The sequence below is a fragment of the Lytechinus pictus genome, chromosome 10 (genome assembly GCF_037042905.1).
Source record: "Lytechinus pictus isolate F3 Inbred chromosome 10, Lp3.0, whole genome shotgun sequence".
NCBI lineage: Eukaryota > Metazoa > Echinodermata > Echinoidea > Temnopleuroida > Toxopneustidae > Lytechinus > Lytechinus pictus.
Genome location: NC_087254.1, coordinates 29,989,297 through 30,012,907, shown reverse-complemented (window position 1 = coordinate 30,012,907; position 23,611 = coordinate 29,989,297). Strand labels below are relative to the sequence as shown.

Below are 23,611 nucleotides of genomic sequence, written 5' to 3'. Positions count from 1 at the left end.
AAGACTGAAATAAGTGAATGTTTACATACAAATAGAATCATAACAAAATATAAAGTAAACATTATAAATAAATATCAAATACAATACAAAATACAAAAAGAAATGTATCGTAAATAAATACAAAAGGCCAAAATGGGTCGGCCTAATTATTAATGGGTCGGCCTAATTATTAATGGGTCGGCCTAATTATTAATGGGTCGGCCTAATTATAATGGGTCGGCCTAATTATAAGGATTTTTTTCCTTTTTGGCTGCCACCCCTCAGTATGATTCTGAATCATAATGCAATTTTTAGACTGTCTTTTACGCTGATTTGTAATACATGTATTTTAACTTTGTATTATATTTGTTTTTTATGTAAAGATTTTACTGAGAGAATAAAACAATTTGAAACAATTTGAAATTTGAAAGTAAAGTGTCACCAAAGAAGAAAAAAGCGGAATGAAAGATTAAGAAGAAATAGGTGAGAGAAGGGAAAGAAATTGGGATAACAAAGAGAAGGGAAAGCAAGAGGTGGAATTTGAAAGAGAATATAGGAGGCAACCTTCAGAAGAAAAAAAACTCATTATGCAATACAAGACATTTAACAATGGTAACAAGTAAATAAAGTAGTAATTGAATCGAATCGAGCACAAAAAAGGGAAAAGTAGAGCTGAGGAAATAGACTCCCGAAGGAAGTCGAAGCAGTGTTGATATTGCACATGAGTAGATTAACAGATGGATAGAGAGAAATAAAAGAGAGACAGATGGATAGATAGAGAATTTGAGAGATAGATGTTAGATGGATAGACAGATAGATAGAGAATGAGAGAGACAGAGTAGATAGACAAATTAACAGATAGATATATCATGTAGTACCATAGATTGATTTATAACATAGATAGTGGATAGACAGATATGATAGATATAAGGATAGATATAATATGAAAACAAGTAATTATGTGTTTTATTTTTCAATATTTTAGCTATTATTCATTTTCATTCATATAAACGATCATGTGCGATAAAGTAAAAAAAATAATGAAGCCAACGTATATAGTTCATCGGAACAACCAAAATACAGAGACTGAAGCTTTTGGTCTATAAGCTCAGCTGCATTTGCACGTATGTTCTGCGGATATCTTCGGTGCGGACTTTTGGATCGCGCGCCCAGCTGATTATGTAAACGAACGTAGACGTAGACTCTTCACTAGTCGCTTTGTGGCTATTTTTGCGGAAAATGCCTTCGCCAGGGTGTAAAACGGAAACGCGCATATATATATATATATATATATATATATATATATATATACCGTATATCCCGGTACGGTATTAGCAGCTAAGCCTTAGCTAGCTAGCCTAATTTAGATTGTAGCGATCTCCGAAAATGTAAGTAGATTGTTCTTTACTTCGATTTGTGGTAATTTCGAGAAAAAAAATCACAATTTTTAGTTGAATGTCATACGTCTCCACTTTCTTGCAAGAATGTGTTAATTAAAAAACCAAACCATGCTTGTAATAACTATTCCGAAAATCAGAGGTTAGATCTAGGCCTACATTAACCCAGAGAGCTCCCGCCCGCGCAGCGGGCGGGAGCCCAGAAGCTTACCGTGTATTTTACCATTGTCACCGGACTAGGGTGATTTATGGTCAAAATATTTCTCCAAATGAATTGTGAAAACAGAAAGTATACAATTACCACGATTATATGGATGAAGGTCTAACGAGTGGCAGATTCCTGACATCTGAGCTAAGTCTGGAACCTCAAAAAAACAAAAAGTTCTCTCCTTCTACCCCGTCTCGATCGGCCATTTTTGTTAAAAATCGTAACAAAATGGCCGATCGAGACTGGGTAGAAGGAGATAACTTTTCGTTTTTTTGAGCTTCCAGACTGTGCCCAGATGTCAGGAATCTGCCACTCGTTAGACCTTCATCCATATAATCGTGGTAATTGTATACTTTCTGTTTTCACAATTCATTTGGAGAAATATTTTGACCATAAATCACCCTAGTCCGGTGACAATGGTAAAATACACGGTAAGCTTCTGGGCTCCCGCCCGCTGTGCGGGCGGGAGCTCTCTGGGTTAGGCCTACATCACTCATCATCAGTCCCTATCATAGTAATTCATGTAGGATGGTAACCCAGAGAGCTCCCGCCCGCGCGGGCGGGAGCTCTCTGGGTTAGGATGGGGGATCGGGTGTCCGGACACTTTATATTTTTGAAGCCTTCTTTTTTGTCTTAAGATTACACTAAAAATATGAATTCAATAGTTGTAATCATCTTCTATTTTGTTCTCTATAATATTTTCAAAAATTTTGTAGGGCCTACTAAAATTTGATGAAACTTCGCTTGTAATTTTTTCCAAATGACTTAATTTCTAAAATTGATCGTCCGGACACACAACCTGTCCGGACACACAACAACTGGGTATACGGTATGGGCTTGGTGAATGGTGGGCCAACTTAAACTTTCCGCTACCTCGAGCGAAGTTCGTGCAGGCTCCACTCCACTTCACTACCGCTACACTACGCTCCACCTACCCGAACTTCAGGACGGTGAACCATTTCGGACATACCGAGTGACAAAGGTGGGATGAAATGATGGTTTATTGTAAAAATTACAGAAAAAAAATATAACGAGAAAGATAAATAGCTTAATATCTTATGGTTCACCGTCCCGAAGTTCGGGTAGGTGGAGCGTAGTGTAACGGTAGTGAAGTGGAGTGGAGCCTGCCACGTACGTGCATAGCGCCAACTTAATGTGTTCCGCCATCTTGCTTGTTGGTTGCCGATAAAATGCGCATTTTCAGATTTTTTTACACTCGGTCATTAGCCGTGACTGAAACATTGACCAATCAAAAACTAAGATTCTACAAGAAATATGAATGTTCATATACGAAAGTATAAACGTAGATAATTCAGTTTTATGTGAAATTTAAACCCAATACTTCAAAATAGGGTAAGTTTTATGTCTCTAAAATGACCTTTAAAACCAGAATTTCATTCTTTAAAAATAAGGATTTTTCCAAGTTGCCATGGTAACGCGGCCTGAGATAAAATATTTTAGCAAATACTTCATTTCAGTGATCGAGGATGCATTTGTTCACGGTATATGTCTACATAAGTTATAACATTTTTTTTCCAGACCATGGATGAACTTTCAAAAAGAGAAATTTTAGGCAAGTTTTTACGATTTTCGGCAATTTTCTGACACGGGCACTTTGAAGACGTAATTTTTACAGAATTAGAAGAAGACATTGTGGATTTTCCTAATTATCACGACGGATATGCAACTTACTTGTAAACAAATCAAACAAAGTCTATGATACATTTTCGATAATGCGAAAAGAGACATTCAAGCCTCTGATTGAGAGCCGTAGATTGAACATTCGAAGGCGCAATGGTAACGTTTTCGCCGAATTCGTCGGGGCGAAAACTCCAAGCGAGCCGTACCACTCACCAGTCCCGAACGCTGCGCTGTATGTTTTAAGATGTATCTGGTGCCATTTCGTGCTTATAAATTTGTTTTTTCTACAATGCCACTATCTCATTAAAATTGTTTGTCATGATAACATTGGAAATACTATCGTTTAATGGCCAAAAGGATCGACTGTAATAAAAGATACTTTGAAATATTGTCAGAGAGTGATTAGTTAGGTGATGTTTATGGTCAGAATTTAGTCATGGCTTCGGGTGAACTTACGGGAACGCGGTCACTTGCTTACGGGGCGAGTCGGCCTGGCCCTTTGGTGGAAGGCCGTTGGGCAACGTGCAGTGCAGCTAGAGCAGAGTTGGGGAGTTAGGTAAAAATACTTTGAAATAAGTAATCTGCAAATATTTTTGTCTTATCCCTTTTGATTAGAAATTCAAATTCTCAAAGTTGAAATCCAATTTTAGACAGTGACATAACAAAGAGTGGTGCTGTTAGGGGGGGGGGGTCTTGCATGCCCCCAATTCACGAACAAGAAAAAAAAGGAAAAGGAAAGAGAATCTTGCGAAATTGTTTAATTGGATTTTTGTAACACAAACGTCAAAATTATGCTCATGTCGCTTGCTTGCAACTATATACTTTTATAAATTTTGCCCGATATGCCATATCGTATACTGGTAACCCTCAATTTTTTTCGCTCGTTATGCCACTAATATAATAACAGCTACTTTATGCTATCATTATTTGGTTGCGGGATCAAAGCATCAGCTACAGCTAAACATACTTTATGCCTGTTCAACTTCCAAAACAGGTTTAGGTCTGTATTTATGAGATGTTAAGATCTATGGGTGCCTTTATTATTTCATTTTCAATTAAAACAATTATCATTACTTATGTATTAATTAATTTAGTATTAACCTCCATGATACATTTTATTGTGTTAAAATCATACAATTTCTGTTATATTAAGCCCTTTTAAAAACATGCTCAATAGCAGACCCCCCATATATAAACACAATAGAAGTGTATATAGAATTAATTGACCCCCGTAGCTCCCCTATTGAGGACAAAATGAAAAAAAATGCACAAAATAATCGACCGCCCCCCTTTGACGAGGCAGCTGTCGGTGGCATGATGTCTTCATCAAAATATTGAAGAAATAGGGGCTACTCTAAGTGTCCCCTATGAAAATCGATCTGGATCTGCAAGTGCATGGGGCTGCGCCCTCTCCAACGTCATAGCTACCCCATATCTTTAGGTTCTAGCTCTCATCATTTTCAGCTCCCTGATTTTTTTGAAGAAAAAAAAAACGGGGCGAAAGAAAAGAGTGAAATAAATCAAATACGATTAATCAAAATTTGAGTTGTTTGAAAGAACTTATCAGAGAAACTAAATTAAATTCTACAACCATGAAGAATTACAGCAATCTTGATTAATTCTGTTTGAATTGTTTTTTTGTTTTTTTCAAAATCAGAACCAATCAACCTTTTTCTGATTATTCTGTCACTTTCCATATTTTGGAGAAAAAAATTAAGGTGTTCATCGACGCCCTGTACTGCATGATGAAACTGTATCCCCACTCGGCCGGCCCTCTTAACTCCCCCCCCCTCTCTCTCTCTCTCTCCCTCCCCCCCCCCCCCCCCCCACCACAAAGCCCCTTGCTCATTTCTCTTATCTCACCTTGACCTTAATTAATTAATCTTAACTATCTGGCGGTACAGTCAAACGTGACTGGTCGCCATCATAGTTTCATCCCCAACAAACACGGAACAAACAGTAACAACAATTCTGTTTTTCGACCCAACATCATTCCTTTTAATACGCGTAAGGCCATACGTGGGCATGCACAAACAACGTGGGTTCACAAAAACAGATCCGCGTTTGGACTGAAATTGTGATTAAAATAAAAATGTTATAAATATAACAAAAATATTGGTATAAAAAGGATATTTGATTAACGGAAAAACATCCATCGCTAATTCATAAGAATTCTGGAAAAGATTTGAACGAGGTTTTTATCAACGGTAATCAAAAGGAATTAGTGTATGGATGAATGGCGTTCGAGCGTTAGCCGGTGAGGGCGCGGGCCAAATCTGGCAGTATGGCGTCGTCCATTAAGCTGACGTTAGCCAGCGGCGACTGCACGTACGTGCTGCACGATCGAACTTCGCCCGTCCGTAGTAGGCGTAGCCCACTCACACGTATTGCGAGGTTAGTAGGCGTAGCGAAGGCCCAGGAGCTAGGAGGCTCCTAACATTAGAGAGTAAATCATTCACTTGCGTGTGCTTACTCTCCACGGAGCGAGGGATTGCGTCCAATTCATGTGCGTGTACTTAACCCATGCAGGGACTCGAGGGAGTGCTTCGGCCCGCTTTGCGGGCCGAAGCCCAGATGTCGACTGTGCAAAACGAGGAAGACACGGGACCGGGGTAGATTGGGGTCTCAATAGTAAATCTTAATAAAATGTGGAAACAGAAATTATGCACTTACCAAGATTATATGGATGAAGGTCTATCGTGACGCACAAATCCTGACATCGAGACACAGAACCTCAAAAAAACAAAATATAGCCTCGGTCTTGATCGGCCATTAATTTGTTTTGAAATTTGAAAGAAGGAGAGATATCACGACAGAACTTTTTGTTTGAGGTTCCAGTCTGTGCCTCGATGTCAGGATTTGTGTGTCATGATAGACCTTCATCCATATAATCATGGTAAGTCCATAATTTCTGTTTCCACATTTTAATATTAAGAATACTATTGAGACCCCAATCTACCCCAGACCAGTGTCTCCCTCGTTTTGCACGGTTGACTCCTGGGCTCCGGCCGGAGCTCCCTGGGTTAGCGTGTACTGCAAAAAAAAACCTGAAATTTTCGCCCCCGAGATTTCTACTTCTATTAGACCAGTCTTCATTTCTGACATTGATACAAATAAATTTTGATTTCATTTTAAAACAAGAATTCATTAAAAAAATTTAAAAATATTATGAAAAGACGGGGAAAACTTGCCGCGATGTTCACGCCGCCATCTTGTTCGTTTTGTTTTCCCCAAGTTGCAAGACGCATATCAGAGAATAATTATTTTGCCTATAATTATAATTATTTAGAATGATATTATTATTAATAATCGCTAGAGGGTATTCATTTGTCTCGCAATCTACTATGGTCAACAAGGAAATTCGTGATCACTCTCGCAAAAAGTGTTCACTAGCTTACAAGTTCACGAGCTTTCGAGTGCCGCTGCAACTCTTTATCAAGTGACGAAAATTATCTGATACGGTAGTCAATTTATACCAACCCCAGGACTGTACGCACGAACGCGGGAACAATAGGTGGGCACTGATCCGTTATGTGATTGGTCGGGCGTATATGCAAATAAGCCGGAGGTATATGCAAATACGCCGCGAGTCGGCAATATGCAAATAAGACAAATTGGCGGGCTCGCTAGTTTCCCGACTCGTGGCGTATTTGCATATACCTCCGGCTTATTTGCATATACGCCCGACCAATCACATAACGGATCAGTGCCCACCTATTGTTCCCGCGTTCGTGCGTACGGTCCTGAGGATTGGTATAAATTGACTACCGTATCAGATAAAGAGTTGCAGCTGCACTCGAAAGCTCGTGAACTTGTAAGCTAGTGAACACTTTTTGCGAGAGTGATCACGAATTTCCTTGTTGACCATAGTAGATTGCGAGACAAATGAATACCCTCTAGCGATTATTTCATTCCGCAATAATGAACCTATTTAGTATGATATTGTTATTGTCTCAATGATATTATTATTGTCTCGATATTATTAATATTGTCTCATTATTATTATTGTCTCATCATTATTGCCTCATTATTGTCGTATTATTTCATAATATCTTAAAAATAACAATAATTAACACCATAATAAAGGTCCATAATCAGATATCAAATTCATGAACCATATACAGAGACTCCAACTCTCCCGCCAAAAGCCCATTTTCGCAAAATTTCCCGTTCTCCCGCTCGAGATTAATATCTCCCGCCATCTTGTTCGTTTTGTTTTCCCCAAGTTGCAAGACACATATCAGAGAATAATTATTTTGCCTATAATTATTATTATTTAGAATGATAATATTATTATTGTCTCAATAATATTATTATTGTCTCGATATTATTATTGTCTCATTATTATTATTGTCTCAACGTTATTGCCTCATTATTGTCGTATTATTTCATAATATCTTAAAAATAACAATAATTAACACCATAATAAAGGTCCATAATCAGATATCAAATTCATGAACCATATACAGAGACTCCAACTCTCCCGCCGAAAGCCCATTTTCGCAAAATCTCCCGTTCTCCCGCTCGAGATTAATATCTCCCGCCCAGGCCCTGTGTTTCCCGCTTAAAATCTGTAATTTCCTGCTTAAAATTATCTTTCTCCCACCCAAACACCTTTTAAAACTAACTCAAATTTTTATATCCAAGCCGATATTCAAGTTAAAACTTAGTAGAGCGTCAACCCTCCGCCCGATCTCATCTCTCCTTAGGCCCTCCTATGGCCTTCGTGTATGATTTGATTCATTGAATTGTTAATTACTTAGTACCATCCTAAGACGTACACCCCCCCAAAAAAAAAAAAAAAAAAAAATTAAAAAAAATAACGACCAAGAACAAAAGAGAAAAGGGAGAAATATGATATAATTTTTCAATATGATGTTTGTCAGTCTATCACAAAGTTGGATTAAAAAATTTTTTTGCTTGCTCGCTTCGCTCGCTTGGGACTTTTTATTAATTTTACGCGATACGCCATATATCTAGCCCCCTCAAAATTTGTGGCTCATTATGCCACTGGTGCCATCATATATTGAAAAATTAGCCTGAGATAGCATGAGAGAGCTTCCTAGGTCCTTTTAGCGAGACCTAGACCCCGGCTGCAAGGTACTCTGCGCTTGTGATGTGCGCTTCGCGCACTCAAGTTGGAGTCTTCAGTTTGCTAGGGGATCCAGGCGGGAGAATCTACAGATCAGAAGGTTCTTGGGGTTGGAGTCTCTGCATACATGTATATATCTCAAACATGTAGACCTATTTCTAAATTAAATTCATGAAAAGGGCTTTCTGTGCCATTCAAAAATATGACTTCCATTAACAATACCATATCTATTCTCATGACAATTTGGTGTGGGTAATGGAGCCTTCAATATTACATCATATTATTATATGTTAAGTTACGTTGATGTTGCTGACATCTGTACTTATGTTTCAAATGATATATTTTACTTCTCTTGCAGATCCAATTTCTGTTTTATGAAGTCCGATTTATTTTCAGAAAAATCCACTGTCAAGAAAACAGGAAGATTGAGCTCCTTCATAAAAAATGGATTGGTAAGTGATGTTCTAATCTTGATAATAATGTAAGATTTCATCCGCTAAGTGAAATAAATCTAGCAAGAAAACCATGAGTTGTTTGGGAAAATATCTGACCCCCCCCCCTTTATTCTCTGCAGCTGTGCATGTACTGTATGTTGCAGCTAAAGCCTGCTTATTGAATAGTTTGTGGTAAAAGTTGTATTACTTGTATTTTAAGAAAATATGTTTTTAATATTGTATATTGACAACAGTTTGATTAACTAACCTTACGATATAAAGTATTGAACATTTTTTAATTTCATTTTTAAGGGGCTGTATTGTAAATTGTAGGCTACTGTATGGTATTTTTTAATATCAATTTTGATAACAATCCCAGGAGCATAACACGTGGTAGGAGAAAGCAACCTTCATCCTTGATCACCTGCGAGGATTGCCAGCCATCCGAGGATGATGGACCCATACCAGGGCTACTGGTCAAGGATACATTGACCGTTGTAACACCCAGCGGAGAATGTAAGATTGAACTGTGCCTTGGGGATATCACCAAGCTTCCTCAACAAGATAAGGTGGATGTCATTCTTATCTCTGCATATGGAGGTACAGTTCAATAATTCTGTGCTATTACCTACTGCCTTCTAAAACCAGTGGTCCATTGCCTAAAAGTTCATATTATGGTAACTTTACCATCCATTGGTAACTACCATGGCAGCAAAGCTCAACAGCCAATCAGAATCAGGGATTTCAGGAAAATGAATGCCAAAGTTACTATAATAGTAATGTTTATGCAACGGGCAGTACAGGTGGTTCCTGGACTAAAATTAGTAGTCATTGGGTTCAGGCAAAAAATTATGTTTTTATTTTGAAGGGCCACTTTCCCTTGTAATAATACAAAGTGAGGTGGTCTGATTTGGGTGCTATAACTCCCAATATGAATGTACAGTCCAACCTTTCTTATCCAGCCTCCCCTTATTTGGATCTTTCTATTATCCGGATGCACATTTGCCGAGATTTCTTTTTTCAATCTTGTATGTGGCGAGATAAGATTTCAATCTGAAATAAAAATTCCTACGCAAACTCACTTTGATAACATACATTTTCCAATATAGTCTACCTACAACCACATTATTTTCAAATGAAAATATCTTACCAAAGTTACTGACGCTAGACCTCGTCTTGCATTCTGGACAGCGCCATTTATCATGTTTAAGCTGGCTTCAGTCAGTATAAAAATAGCTGACTTTGCGATGCTGCAATGATCCAATTTTCAAACTTAGTTTCGATGCATTCTTTTTATTTTGAGGTATAGTCGATGTATTCATCAATCATTTCTGCAGATAAATTATCCAAGAGTTTTGGCAACCAATTGATTTCAAAGAAAACCAATTATAATATGCACTGACAGCAGTGAAATAATGTCTGTGTATGCCCACTACAATAGATTACGTGTAGCTACCATTGGGAGGCAGCGGCGTGTATTTAATATTGGTTCTCCCAGATCCGGAGAAATCCCTTATCCGATTGGTGCTGGTCCCAACATGTCCCGATAAAAGAGGTTGGACTGTACATGGCAGAATAATTGGAAGAAAGTCAGAGAGGGAAATGAATTCCCTTTATAATGTGATAGAAGATACAGTATTGGTTTGTGAATAATTTGTTATAATCTTCTGAATCTTGAAGAGTGAGTCTGTAAAATTAGTAATAAGCCAATATTAACACCACCTTTTCAAACTACCTACAGGTTGCTACAGTAAAGGTGTGGGTGTGATGGGCGCCCTCTACAGGCAGATGGGCATTGATGTGTATCAGCTTGCCAAGTCTCACAAGGAGGAAGACCTTCAAGATCTTTATTCCTGCTGGTGGACCAACCCTCTACCAGAAAACCTGCCTTTCAAGAGACTGCTATGCTTTGAGACCAGAGGCAGTACAACCTTCTCAGGGACCACGTAAGGGAGCCTTGTTCTTGTTTCAAGACTTCATTTTATGATAGGAGTGGTACATTGTAAGGCTGATTGGTGATGCTGTAAATACTTCAATTAGATGGTATTTAGAAGTGAATGATGGAAATGAACAAAATGGGTAATGATTGTTCACTTGTATACATGTACTTCCCATGGTTTTCAGAGGAAGGGGGGGGGGCATGTGCCCCTTTTGCCCCCCCCCCCCACTAAATTCACCCGTATACAACTTTTGATCTTCATTTTCATCATTTATCCACCCACCATTATGATCACCATCATCTTCATTGTGATCATAGCTGTATTCTGTAGTGTATATTCTTTGTTTTGTTATAATTTTAGGGGTTATGATCTCAACAGAGGAGCAAAAGGACGCCCCTCGGAGCTGGTGTCCCATGCATTCCGGTGCCTGGTTCCAATCCTCAACAATCAAGATGGAACGGTCATCACACCGTTACTAAATTCTGGTAGTCAGGTATGTTAAATGATATGTATTAGTAATGATGGTAAAAAAAGAGTTGCAAAGATATGTTAATATATTGTAATGTGTGTTTATAAAAACAAGTCTACATGTAGTTTGTAGCTATATATATGTTATTACAATTTTCTTTGAAATTCAGATCGCAATGAATCGCATAGTGTGCGCCGGCTTAAGATGCTGTGAGGGGATGGTGTATTGTGCCATCTATCTTGATAACATTTTCTTTGAAAATTTGATTGCCATAGGCTGCATTTAATGTTAGATGCTGCAAGGGAAAGTAAAGAATGCCATCAATCATGCCATTAACTGTTCAAGCTTGCCATTAGTGTGAGATGCTGCAAGTGAGAGTGAAAATGGCCATCAATCATACCATTAACTCTTCAAAATGTGATTGTCAAAGGCTGCCATTAATGTGAGATGCTGCAAGGGAGAGTGAAGAATGCCATCAATCATACCATTAACTCTTCAAAATGTGATTGTCAAAGGCTGCCATTAATGTGAGATGCTGCAAGGGAGAGTGAAGAATGCCATCAATCATACCATTAACTCTTCACAATTTGATTGTCAAAGGCTGCCATTAGTGTGAGAGGCTGCAAGGGAGAATGAAGAACGCCATCAATCATGATACCATTATCTCTTCAAAAATTTGTAGGGTTGCGATGAGTGTGAGATGCTGCAAGGGATGGTAGAGAATGCTGTCAACTGGATGAAAGCCGGTCTTCCTCTCCGTCTCCTGAAGATAGTGATTTATTCTAAGGTAATGAGCAGAACTACCGCATCAATGATCCTCCAGAGAGCGGATGGATCTGAGATCCTTGATCTATTTTCTCAACTCAAAGAGAGACTTGAAACCAAAAGTCCCATTCCAAAGGTATGATAATATTTTTTTTTTTGGGGGGGGGGGGTGATTTACTTTAAGAATGAAGCAACATTGGTTTCTAATTGCAAAGTTTTATTCTTTTAGTACAGAAGTCATGAAATACATGAAATTTAATAAATTTGTTCACTTAAATAAAAGAATTATTCATTTGATATCCAATCAATCATAAAAGCATCCACCTTTTACGTATATCAACTGGTTAGTCTTCAAAAATTAAAGAAGAAAATTGAGACCTACTTTGAATTCACATCACAGTCCATCTTTGTATTCCTCTCATCCCTTTGTCTCCTCTATTGTATCACTCCTTGGCATTGAATATTTGACAATTCTTTTGGCATACTTTATTTTGCATACATGCAGTTTGATGTACCACTTATTTGTATGTGATGCTTCTCATTGTCTCCATGTCAGTTAATATTTATTTTCCCCTTCCATTGCCATTCTTTTCATTTGTCTCTTAATCTCATTCTATCCCCATCATTTCTGTTTATATATCTTTCTTTCTTTTCATCTGTCCTTCTCTTTATCTCTCTTTTCTCCATATCTCTATATCATTCCCTATGCCTTTTTTATATTTACATGTCCACCACTCATTCTTTCTATATTTCCCTCCAATATTCTCTCACCTCTATTAACATGTTATACCTATCTCAATTATTCACCTTTGACCCCAGGAAGTGAAGCTAGACTATGATATCTACCTCTCCTTTGGTCCTAAAGACCAATCCATGGTAGACTCTATACAGACCGCTCTGCAAACCATCAAACCTGATATTAAAATGTTATACCTATCTCAAACTATTCACCTTTGACCCCAGGAAGTGAAGCTAGACTACGATATCTACCTCTCCTTTAGTCCCAAAGACCAATCCACGGTAGACTCTATACAGACTGCTCTGCGAACCATCAAACCTGACATCCGTATCTACTTATCAAATCAAAGGGTTGATGAGGATGCTATCTGGCAGAATGATATCTATGCAGTCATGACCAAAAGTGCTCGAGTCATCACAGGTAAACACGGAAAGTCCATCTTGATGTAGAGTTGGTTTTTACTTTTGATTAATAAAAAGAAGAAAACCAATTTTGGGGGTAAGAGAAAAAAAAATCCAATGTGGATTGCCCAGCAGTGGATTTCCCAAGTTTATTACATCACATGTGGGCAGCTCCCTAAAAATTTCTCATAAACTCACTTCCATAAAGTGGCATTTCCTGAGAAAATTGCTACCAAAAACAACTTTTTTCAAACTCTGCATAAAGTTTGTTATTAAAGAGTCTGATTATGTATTACAGATGAAACATATTTTTCTTTTCCTGGTATATCCGTATTGTATCTCTGGCAGATTGAGGATCTAAGTTCTTAGCTAAAAAGAGGCTGAAATATGATTGTTTTATTTCTTTTCTAAGAAGTCATCAATAAGTCAAAGAGATATCAAGAGCTCTGGCAGAAAGGGATGTTTGGAGGTTGACCATATGATTCTTCTTTCATGGATTTGCTAGAGTTAACGTCCAACTATCCCCCATGATTTTTATCAACATTATGAATATCTGTTTTCTTAAAATATCTATTTCAATCCTTTGATTATCTGTTTCAATCTATTGAACACCTGTTTCAATATTTTTATTGTCTGTTTCAATCTATTGAAAGTCTGTTTCCATCTTTTGAATGTCAGTTTCTATCTTTTGAATATCTGTTTCCTTAAAATATCCATTTCAACCCTTTGATTATCTGTTTCAATCTATTGAACACCTGTTTCAATCTTTTGATTATCTGTTTCAATCTATTGAAAGTCTGTTTCCATCTTTTGAATATCTGTTTCCATCTTTTGAATATCTGTTTCCATCTTTTGAATGTCTGTTTCAATCTTTTGAATATCTGTTTCCATCTTAATTTCATAGTCTTAAGTCCAAACTACCTCAGTTCACCGGACTGCCTGGAGCAGTACAATATTGCCCTCTGCTGTAACAGACAATCCTACCGAGATATATTAGCTCCATTCTACATCGCAACTGTGACGTTACCAACATACATGGGCTTAGTACAGTACTCAGATTGTAGGTGAGCAGAAATCAGAGCTACCAATTTGTAGGATTTTTAAAGGGAAAGTGACAATAAATAAGATTTTCTCCTAGAAATAGGATTTTCAAAAGTAGTGAGAATGATGAATTTTGGTATGTTTTTCAAAATTTTAAAGAACAATAGGATAAAAAGAAATCAAGATTAGGATTTTTCTGATTAAGGTTGGCAGCTCTTAGAAATGAATTGTTAACTTCAGGGTCACGTTTCATAAAGACTTGTTATGATAACAAATGCACAATATCTGTAACAAGTTTACTACCGGCCAATCAAATTGAATGATTTTAGTTGCTTGAAACTGTTATTGCAAGTGTGTTATTATGATAAGTTTTATGAAACAGGCCCTAAATCATTCAGAATTGGATACTGTAAATTGCTATGGGCTTTGTATTACAGGAAGTCGGGGATTGATTATTGATGTGACTAAGATTTGTAGGCAAGCAGAAATACATTGTTAACTTCAATCTTTCATTTGGGGGTTGATACACATAAAGTTACTAGAAGTAAATATCACTGGATGATATGCCCTCAGCAAGAGAGTCTTAGCCTATCAGATGCATCGGAATTCAGTAGCTTTTATGTCAGTTGTAAGTAAGTGAAAATCGCTAAGGAAATCCCTTCTGAAATGTTCAACTGGTTCTCTCATATGATTTTGTGAAGCCCCTAACTGGTGGCCTTTTCTTTTTCAGATATTTGAATTCCTATAAGCTTATTTCTAAATCTGATCTTTTTGTTCTAAAATTCTTGATGATAACAGGTATTTGAATGTAACGTTTGTTATATGTCATTACATTCATGATTTTAGTAATCATAGAAAGATCACTCCCATGTCAAGAAAGAAGTTTTTAGGTATTGGATGGGAGGGTACCCAGCTACAAAGTTGCCCTTGACTTTATTTATACAGCTTTATGAAATGGCCCTATCCATCAAAATATTTTTCCCAAATTATGAATTTGGGGCTGAAGAAACAAATTCTAAAACTATATGCAGTTCGTATTTCAACTCTTTAAGTAAATCAGGGGAGGGTTTGTCAACATTTTTTTATTCAACAAATTGTTGGATCTGACAACTTTCCTTGATTTTGATTGGCTGAGAAGCATTGTCACTATAGTAATTGTGGGATTGAATAATAATAATAACAATATGTCCATTTATATAGTGCAGTTACTATGTGCATATACTCAACTGCGCTTTGATACATTATTTTTCATATTAAACACACTTTGTCAGATCATATGTCAGACAAGTTCTTTCATGAAATGCTTCCAAGGTTTAGATTAATCCAAGGCAATGCCCTGTTAATTGGTCTCAACACCCCTCTCATTGGACTTGGAGATCTACATTGAGTATATTGCCCTTTTTTAGATTTTATTTTTCATTTGAGCTGTATATAGAAATGTGCCCTATGGAAAATCAGCCTTGCCATGAAGATGTTGGAAGTTTAGGCCTGTACAGTGATCATTTAGAGGGAAATATAAACAAAAATTGTCAGCAAGAGCTTGAAAAGTTATGATTGCATAGGCTTTTAGAAATGATTCCAACATCTGCTCTTTCCTGTAGAGATGATCCTGAGGTGCAAATCTCCAACACTTGCCAGCAGCTGATCAAATCTCTTCCGCCCTCCACCCTGGAGAGTAGCCCAGAGGATGAGACAACCACCACCACCGCGCAGGAGATTGAGGATGATGAGCCGTTCTGTTATGATGTCTTTGTATCCTACTCTCACTGCGACTCTGAGGCAGCTAATTACATTGTTGGTGTTCTCAAAGAGCTGAATCCTACCTTGAGGATATTCTATGACATCCAGGAGCTGAAGACAGGTAAGGATGGGTAGTATTATATGCCCAGCACACACTATGCAATCCGTTGTGATCCGAATTTCAAAGAAATTGTAATAGCATTTGATATGAACGTTCCAACCAATAGTGAATAGTGGTAGGACTAAAATTGTAGGAATAAAAGCAAATTCAATTCCAAATCGTTATGACGTTTTCATCGGCTGCGACTTGAAGCCAATTTGGACATTACTCCGTCCACAGGGCTTGCCGCTGAGTAAACTTATGACTTCTTATTCCTAACATTAGGTCAAATTTCAAATAAAATAATTTGACTGCTTGGAACTTTCATATCTAATTCGAAATGCGATTTATTAAAAGCTTGTGTCGTATCACTTCGCATAGTGTGCACTGGGCTTTAGACCTAAATTGCAACTTGGTCTACACCCACTTTGTCTAATTTCAATTGATCTCATCCCACATGGTCTAATCTTATTACATCTAATAACCAATTTAACTTACTAATTGCCATTTATGCCATTTACCATTTATCTAATATCCAGTCGGGCCATACCCGTTTCGTCTAATAACCAAGTGGTCTAACACCACTTAATATATGATTGATGAACTATTAACAAAATCAAATTAATCAATAATATATAGCATTTATGAGGCGCTGATTGTCTATTTGCCTATTCAATGGCGCACTATATATTACCCTGGCTTTAGCTCCAGCTGCTATTGGACACTTGGTGCATTCAAGGAATTAATTCCGCCGGGTACCCATTCATGTCACCTGGGTTGAGTGCAGCACAATGTAGGTAAAGTTCTTGCTGAAGGAAAACACACTGGCCGGGATTCGAACCCACATCCATTTGATCGAAAGACGAGAGTCGTAACCACTAGACCACAAAGCCCCCTATGACAATGATGAAGTGGAAATTACAAATGAGAATTATTTCCCAGTAAATTGAGATAAAATACATTCAACAACATTGATTGACCGATTGATGTAGAATGATTATATAAACCTTTCTTGAATCGATTATTCATCTTTCAGGTCATGCATGGCAGCAGACATTATATCACTCTATTGATGGTTCTCGGTCTATGTTGGCTGTGCTGTCCAATAACTACCTAAGATCAGCTGTGTGTCAGGAGGAATATAGCCTTGCTCAGATGAAACACCTGGCCCTGGTAATTATGATATCACATTGGTTAATTACATCATATTGTTTGGGGTTTATATGGTTACTGATCTTTTCCAAAAAATATTTTTCTATGGTATAATAAACATAAATTCCAGTTGTATGATGAATGATCTCAGAATGAGCTCCAACTTAAGCCAATAAAAAACCCACAAAAGTGTTTGTACGTATGAATAAATTATATGTAGCAAACAAATCTGTTAAACAGTGTATAAAATTACTAAAATAAACATGACCTCTTTGCCAGATGTTGGTCTTTTCCCAAGCAATAATGATATCCAACATTTGCTTGCTTATCACTGTTGGCTGTCTGCAGTGTGATTGTTTATCAGATACGATTTCATTATTATACAATGTTAGGCTTATGTAAAAGAACCTGATCTAGTGACAATTAACTTAAATTAGTTTAGTTTAGCAAATTTAGCAACTTCCTTATTTAGTGACGTTTCATAAAAACTTGATTATGACAAAGGTGATACTGAGTAGCAGAAATCATGTTATAGTTGAAAGTAATTAATTTTGGATATCAATAGTCATAACACAATAGTAGAGTTATCAAATTCAAAGATATTCCCTGTTACTATTATTAAGAACTGGTCATCCTTTTCTAATTTTTACATGGTGTAGTTTGTGCTCATGGTGTGGATTGATTGTTAATTAGATTTCAATTGTTGCGATAAACTTAAATTCAATTGCAACTTAACTTTCTTATAATGCACCATAAAAATAGATGATTTGTAGGTCTTTAAAAAAGTTGATTAATGATTTTGATTCAATAACAGGACAAGCTGAAGCTAATACCTCTCCGCATAGAAGACCTTGAGAAAGAAGAGAGCTCATTTACAGAGATTGCCATGGTGACAGCCACACCCGATGTCTTCAAAGTTGCTGCTGATACCGTTTGCCATAGTCTTGTTTCATGGCTACATGGCAAGACAGGGGCCAAATCAGATTCTGTGGAAGGACTTTCTAATCTCCTTGCGGAAGCTGCTGTAAGCTTATCATCCAGTTGCTTGTTTATTTGATTATTTTTCAAGACCCCCCCCCCCTTTCTCACTCTCTCTCTCTCTCTCACTGTCTGTACCAAACCATAATACCACATAAAAAGTATTAAAATTGCTACTGGTATAAAGGCTGATATTCAAAGCTGAATCTTCTAAGCTAGTCTTCCTGCTTAGATCTCCTAGAAATTTATAATTTATTAGCCCAAATTTACAAAGATTGTGTTGAATAAGTGCTGTAAAAGAGAAACAATTGTTTATGTGGATATTTGTTATGCTTAATTTAACACATACATTGTAAATAGGTCCAGCGACAAAAGTTCATTAAAATCAATAAAGTGAACTTAATTGATTATAATTTGTGGTCTCATTTATGTTCAGGCTATAGCAACAAAAATTGATATAACTCCCTTCGAAATAAAAGATGTGCCCATATTATTAGACCCTATCATGACACATCTGTACTTGGTAATACAAGTGTAATAAATGCGTAAAATCTCCATAATTCATGGTACCAAACCACAGGTGCAATACAACGTTTGTAAATTTGGACCATCCTTTCATCACTGCAGGTGTCAGATCGACTTAACATAGAAAACTTGATGGAAGTTCATCGAAAAAAGACTTTCAAGAATGAATACAAGACCTTATCACTGCCTCTCAAGGATGTGTTCCCTCCAAAGTGCTTCATCTCAGAAATGGACGAAGACAAAGCACAATACCATGAGGTCACAGGTGAGGTCATCCTCAGCTTCCACCCTCACGATGAAAAATTTGCGCTTTCTTTTAAGAGTCTCTTGGAATGGGTGGCCCCTGGTGTGGTTGTCTTGGTTGATGCACCCAGTGATCAGGAACGACTTCATCAGCTGGACAATGCAAGGCACATTGTAGCATTCCTCTCGCCCCATTATGTGGAGTCGCCCAAGCATGTTGAGGAGTTCCACATCGCCCTATGGAGACAGAGGGTTAGTCCAGTTCAGGCACCACTTCTACTCCCAGTCAAGGTATATAAGATAATCCTGGTTTCCATTTGGGGATGACAAATCACATTTTTATATTACTTTATTTGTGAGATACAGTAATTATGATTATTGCAAAGCACATCGTAGCATTCCAATTGCCCCATTACGTGGAGTCGCCACTTCTACTCTCAGTCAAGGAATCTGGGATAATCCTGGTTTAAATTCGGGGATGACAAATCAAATGTTCATATTAGTTTATTTGTGAGATGATTATGATTATTTCTTGAAAAGATTGTGCAGGATGTTCACAGAGCTGAGCCATGGTATTGACTGACAATGAGCGCACTGAAGAGTGGTATGGCCTTGTGGACCATGAGATGAATTGTAATATTCTAAAAAAAAATCTCTTTGTTCTTAATTTTTTATTCATTGCCATCCAGAAATTTGATACATTGTTTGACTAAACTATCTGTAAAGATACAAATTTATGAAATTAAATAAACTACTTCCCCTTTCTTAATAATTTCTTGTTGTTGTGATAGGTTCTCAAGTTAGCATGGAAACCCACGTACTTTCAGCTGGTTGGAAGCGTGATAGATCTTTGGGATGCCATGTGGCCCTCTCTGGATACCAGCTTCCCAAGGACTGGCTGGCTAAGATCAGAAGAGCTTCAGGTCTCAAGGAGTACCTCCATGGCTTTGATGGAGCTGGGAAGGATCACTCTAGAGATCATACAGACAGCAAAGTAAGTTGGAGATTTGATTTTGCTTTCAACGAGTTGGTGGGGAGGGGTAGCATGATCAATTTCTGGTTTGCCATGTGGCTCTTGCTTGATACCAGCTTCCCCAGGACTGGCAGGCTGAGATCGGAGGTGCTTCAGGTCTCAAGGAGTAAATGAAGTTTGTTACATCATGTTTGAAAGATGCGGGCTTGGAAATAGACCTGTGAATTATAGATGAAATGTTTTGAGTGAATTTTTCTGTGTATCGTGTTTTGTGTTATCTTCTGGAATATTTTTATTATGGTATAATATTCATTGAATAAATATAAGGAAATTTTCATGTATTATGCTTCTTTCAAGAAGCATAAAAAAATAGAAAAATTATTACTGAAAAATTATCAAAAGTAATTTAAAAAACAACACGGAATTCAATAATTGGTCATTTCATAAATTTTTACACAGTCCATTTTTCCTCTTTCATGATGAAGTTTACTCCTATAATCATTTTCCCCTTCTTTTAATAGGGATTTACCTGAGGAGACAGAACTCAAAGTTAGACCAGCCCTTCTCAACCCAGTCCAAGTAAAAGCTGAGATTAAGGCCCTGGCCCAAGCTACTAAGAAACATACTTGGGTGAGTGAGAAATAAAAATTATGAAATCTTTTCTTCCATTGCTATGGTCTCTATATTGTTTATTGGCCTAAGGCATTAGATGGGGAATCAAAAGGTTCAGCATACAGAAACTTGTCAACGGCCGACATTCTAGGACTGTGATTTTTTTTCTTCAAAATAATGTGGTTGATATATTTCATAACAGGGCAGGGGTGGTCTCCTCCCCCCCCCCCCCCAAGAAAAGTGGGTTATATAATTTTGTTGAATGCTGGAAGCATCCAATTAAAGCATAAGAAAAATATCACTGAGGAAACAGATCTATACATTCCAATGCTATAGCCGCATGTGGAAGGACAGTGGTGGTATGGTATATACTTTGATGCTCTAAGCAATATAGTTATTGTTAGAGCCTAAAACTGATTTTATTATCATAATTATTTAGAAAGTCAACACAATTGTGTATGCTTACTTGTAGACAATGCATTATAAACCCACAAACCATGCATAACCATGCTCGATAAGTATGACAAAATAATTCCTGGTTCTCTCTTTCAAACATAAAGGCCTGTATTCTCAAAAGAGGTTTGAATTGTACCATGGTACAAAACCATGAACTAGGCAGATTTTTAAACATAATTATGCTTATTTCATCGCGTACATAAAGTTAAATCCAATTAAATGCGCACTTTCAGCAAAGTGCGCTTAACATGAAGCGTGGTAATCAAATAAATCTGCTCAGTCCATGGTTTTGTACCATGGTACAATTGAAACCTCTTTTGAGAATATGGGCCGAAGTGATGTATTTATTTCAATTCAGACAGGTTTAGATTTCATAGTATTTGCTACAAAAATATATATGAATTTGTATTGGATTTTATTCTGATATCAACAAAAGATGTTACATTTGTTTTGTACACACTTTTTAGGGCTTTGACAGCAACCATAAAATGTGACTTTTTCCCCCTTCTGAATTTTTATTCCATCCAGGGTCACAGGTCAAGTGATAGCGCCCTCATGGACTGTACTTGCATTGTTTGTCAACGGACGCAGAAATTATTCGAGAATGCTAAGATATCAACCTGAGAAGAGTATGGAAAGTATAGTGACTTCTTGAGCAGTTGGTTTATATTTAGTCAATTTATATCCTAGTCACCTCCCATATGAAGGCACTAAGTAGGAGAAAAGTCGATTTGATACTTTTGTACAATGCAAATTCGAAGGTAGCCCAAATTTTGTATCAAAGTCCAATAAACTTGCCAATTTGATGATCACTTGCTTTTAGTGATCCTTCAAACATCTGCACATCCTGACTACTTATACTTTATACTTGTCAATATCTGTTCTGTCGTATAAGATTTTTATTTGTATTTATGTATTTTTGTATTTTAAAGAGGTGTGAAATAAATGAATCTGAATCTGAATCTGACATCCCTGATTAATAGTTAATTCATTGTTCAAAATTTCACTCTTCTCTTTTTTTCTTCCGCTCCTTTACACTACTGGAGTTACAAACCAACACCAGCACTCAACATAAACTTGCAGAAATATTTTCTGTGGTCAGTCCCAGCATCAGCCTCATTTGAGGTACATTAGGTGATATAGTGTTAAAGTATGCATGATACAAGAATGGGATATTATTATTGTTATTATGTTTTTGCCAAAGCTGGTAAACACATAATGTTATCCATTTTGCAATATTTTCCCCCTGTACAAAGGCATCTGTTTATGTCTGCATAAATTTCACTCATTTGACTCTGGACAATGCACATAAACATTACTGCACCTAGAATGTGCTTACAGTTCGATATTTCAAGTCTTTTTAACCCACACATGTACAGCAAATAGCAATTGTACGATGCTATGTTGTTGGTGTGTTTGCCTTGTATTATTTTATTGTTTTGTTTGTTAAGCTTTATTTTTGTTAATATTGCTTTTTGTCGCAATAACTCTGATCTGTCTTGATAAGTTGTAAATATTGTATTTATTATGACTTCATGATATTAGTATAGTAAAACTTACAAATATAAAAAAAAAAAACATTACTGCAGAACAGCATCTTAGTACTTAGTTTTAAAAGTAAAACTTAACTTTTAATTTGAAAAGAATGTGCCTACATATATTTAGACCTTGAGAGCCTTCTATCATTTATGTTTTTGAAAAAAAAATTATATCAGAAGAATGAAGGAATTTTTAAAATGGAAAGACTTCTTTTTTAATGGATTTTCACAAAGAAATATGACCAGATTTTTTTTTTTGTAAAAGCATGAAAGAATATATACATAAATATATATATATATTATATGGTATGAAACCCATTTTTTTTTAGGAGTTGGGAAATGGGAAGTCCTTTCATATCAAAGTATGATTTTTATATTGTATTATATTATTACCTTGTACTTGGAGATGAACATTTTATTTCATCAACTCCATCCCTCCGCAGCTTAGAGACTGTCAGAGTTAATATTTTGAAGGTTTATGTGACTCATCTATGGAATTATTCCTGAAATATTTAAAGGAAATAATGCCTGATTGGAATTTCAAAACTGAACCTATTATCTGCTTGTTGATAGATTCTTGCCAGTAGTCTTGTGTGTAACCCTGTCTTTCATTTAATCCTTGATTCCAACTTACTGAATGTTTTGTATTTTTATATAACAATTCTAGTCTGATATGTAGTGTGTAGCTATCTAGCTGTGATGTACAATATAAATTTCATAAAGTATATTAGTAGGATTTTTACTAGTACTTTTGCCCTTGAGGTTTTGAGAATATTTTATTTTAATCCTTTAAATTTCGTTGTTTTTATGTACATGTATCTCTCTTTACAAGGTTGTCAATGTCAATTAATGTTAACCATTCTTTGTTCCCTTCCACCAAGAGGAAAATGATAGCCCCCCCCCCTTGCAATAAATTATTTTGCCATTACTTTTCTCATTCACTCCAACTTACTCTCCTATACCAGGGAGTAGAGATTGGCTCTGTATTCGTCATTCATCTCTGGCATAGGTTTACCTACTTATTTAGTATCAGCGAGATATATTTTATATAACTTTATTAGATATGGGAAAATTATGTGAAAAATACTGTTGGCCTAGTATGATTTATATTTCATTAGAAGTCAGGAATGAAAGGAGCAAAACTCTGCCCTCGGTAATCTGAAGAGTGTTTCATCAACATTTTTCATC

The 23,611-nt window shown here is 36.7% G+C and overlaps 1 protein-coding gene across 4 annotated transcripts; it reads left to right on the top strand.

Annotated features, from left to right (window-relative positions):
* Window positions 1-1,281: 1,281 nt before the first annotated feature.
* On the top strand, window positions 1,282-22,582 carry LOC129270462 (uncharacterized). Of its 4 annotated transcripts, none has more exons than XM_064105778.1 (15): window positions 1,282-1,367; window positions 8,714-8,769; window positions 9,131-9,351; window positions 10,493-10,697; window positions 11,052-11,184; window positions 11,843-12,061; window positions 12,889-13,084; window positions 13,970-14,129; window positions 15,708-15,967; window positions 16,983-17,119; window positions 17,913-18,122; window positions 18,704-19,135; window positions 19,636-19,838; window positions 20,339-20,447; window positions 21,414-22,582. In XM_064105778.1, exons 2-15 carry the CDS (start codon window positions 8,762-8,764, stop codon window positions 21,507-21,509), a joined length of 2,589 nt encoding a protein of 862 aa, XP_063961848.1. In that variant the 5' UTR covers window positions 1,282-1,367; window positions 8,714-8,761; the 3' UTR covers window positions 21,510-22,582. The 4 variants fall into 4 exon arrangements, with proteins under 4 accessions (XP_063961848.1, XP_063961845.1, XP_063961846.1 ...); XM_064105775.1 differs by having other exon boundaries at window positions 1,286-1,367; window positions 8,676-8,769; XM_064105776.1 differs by lacking the exon at window positions 1,282-1,367 and adding an exon at window positions 2,134-2,158 and having other exon boundaries at window positions 8,676-8,769.
* Window positions 22,583-23,611: the final 1,029 nt, after the last annotated feature.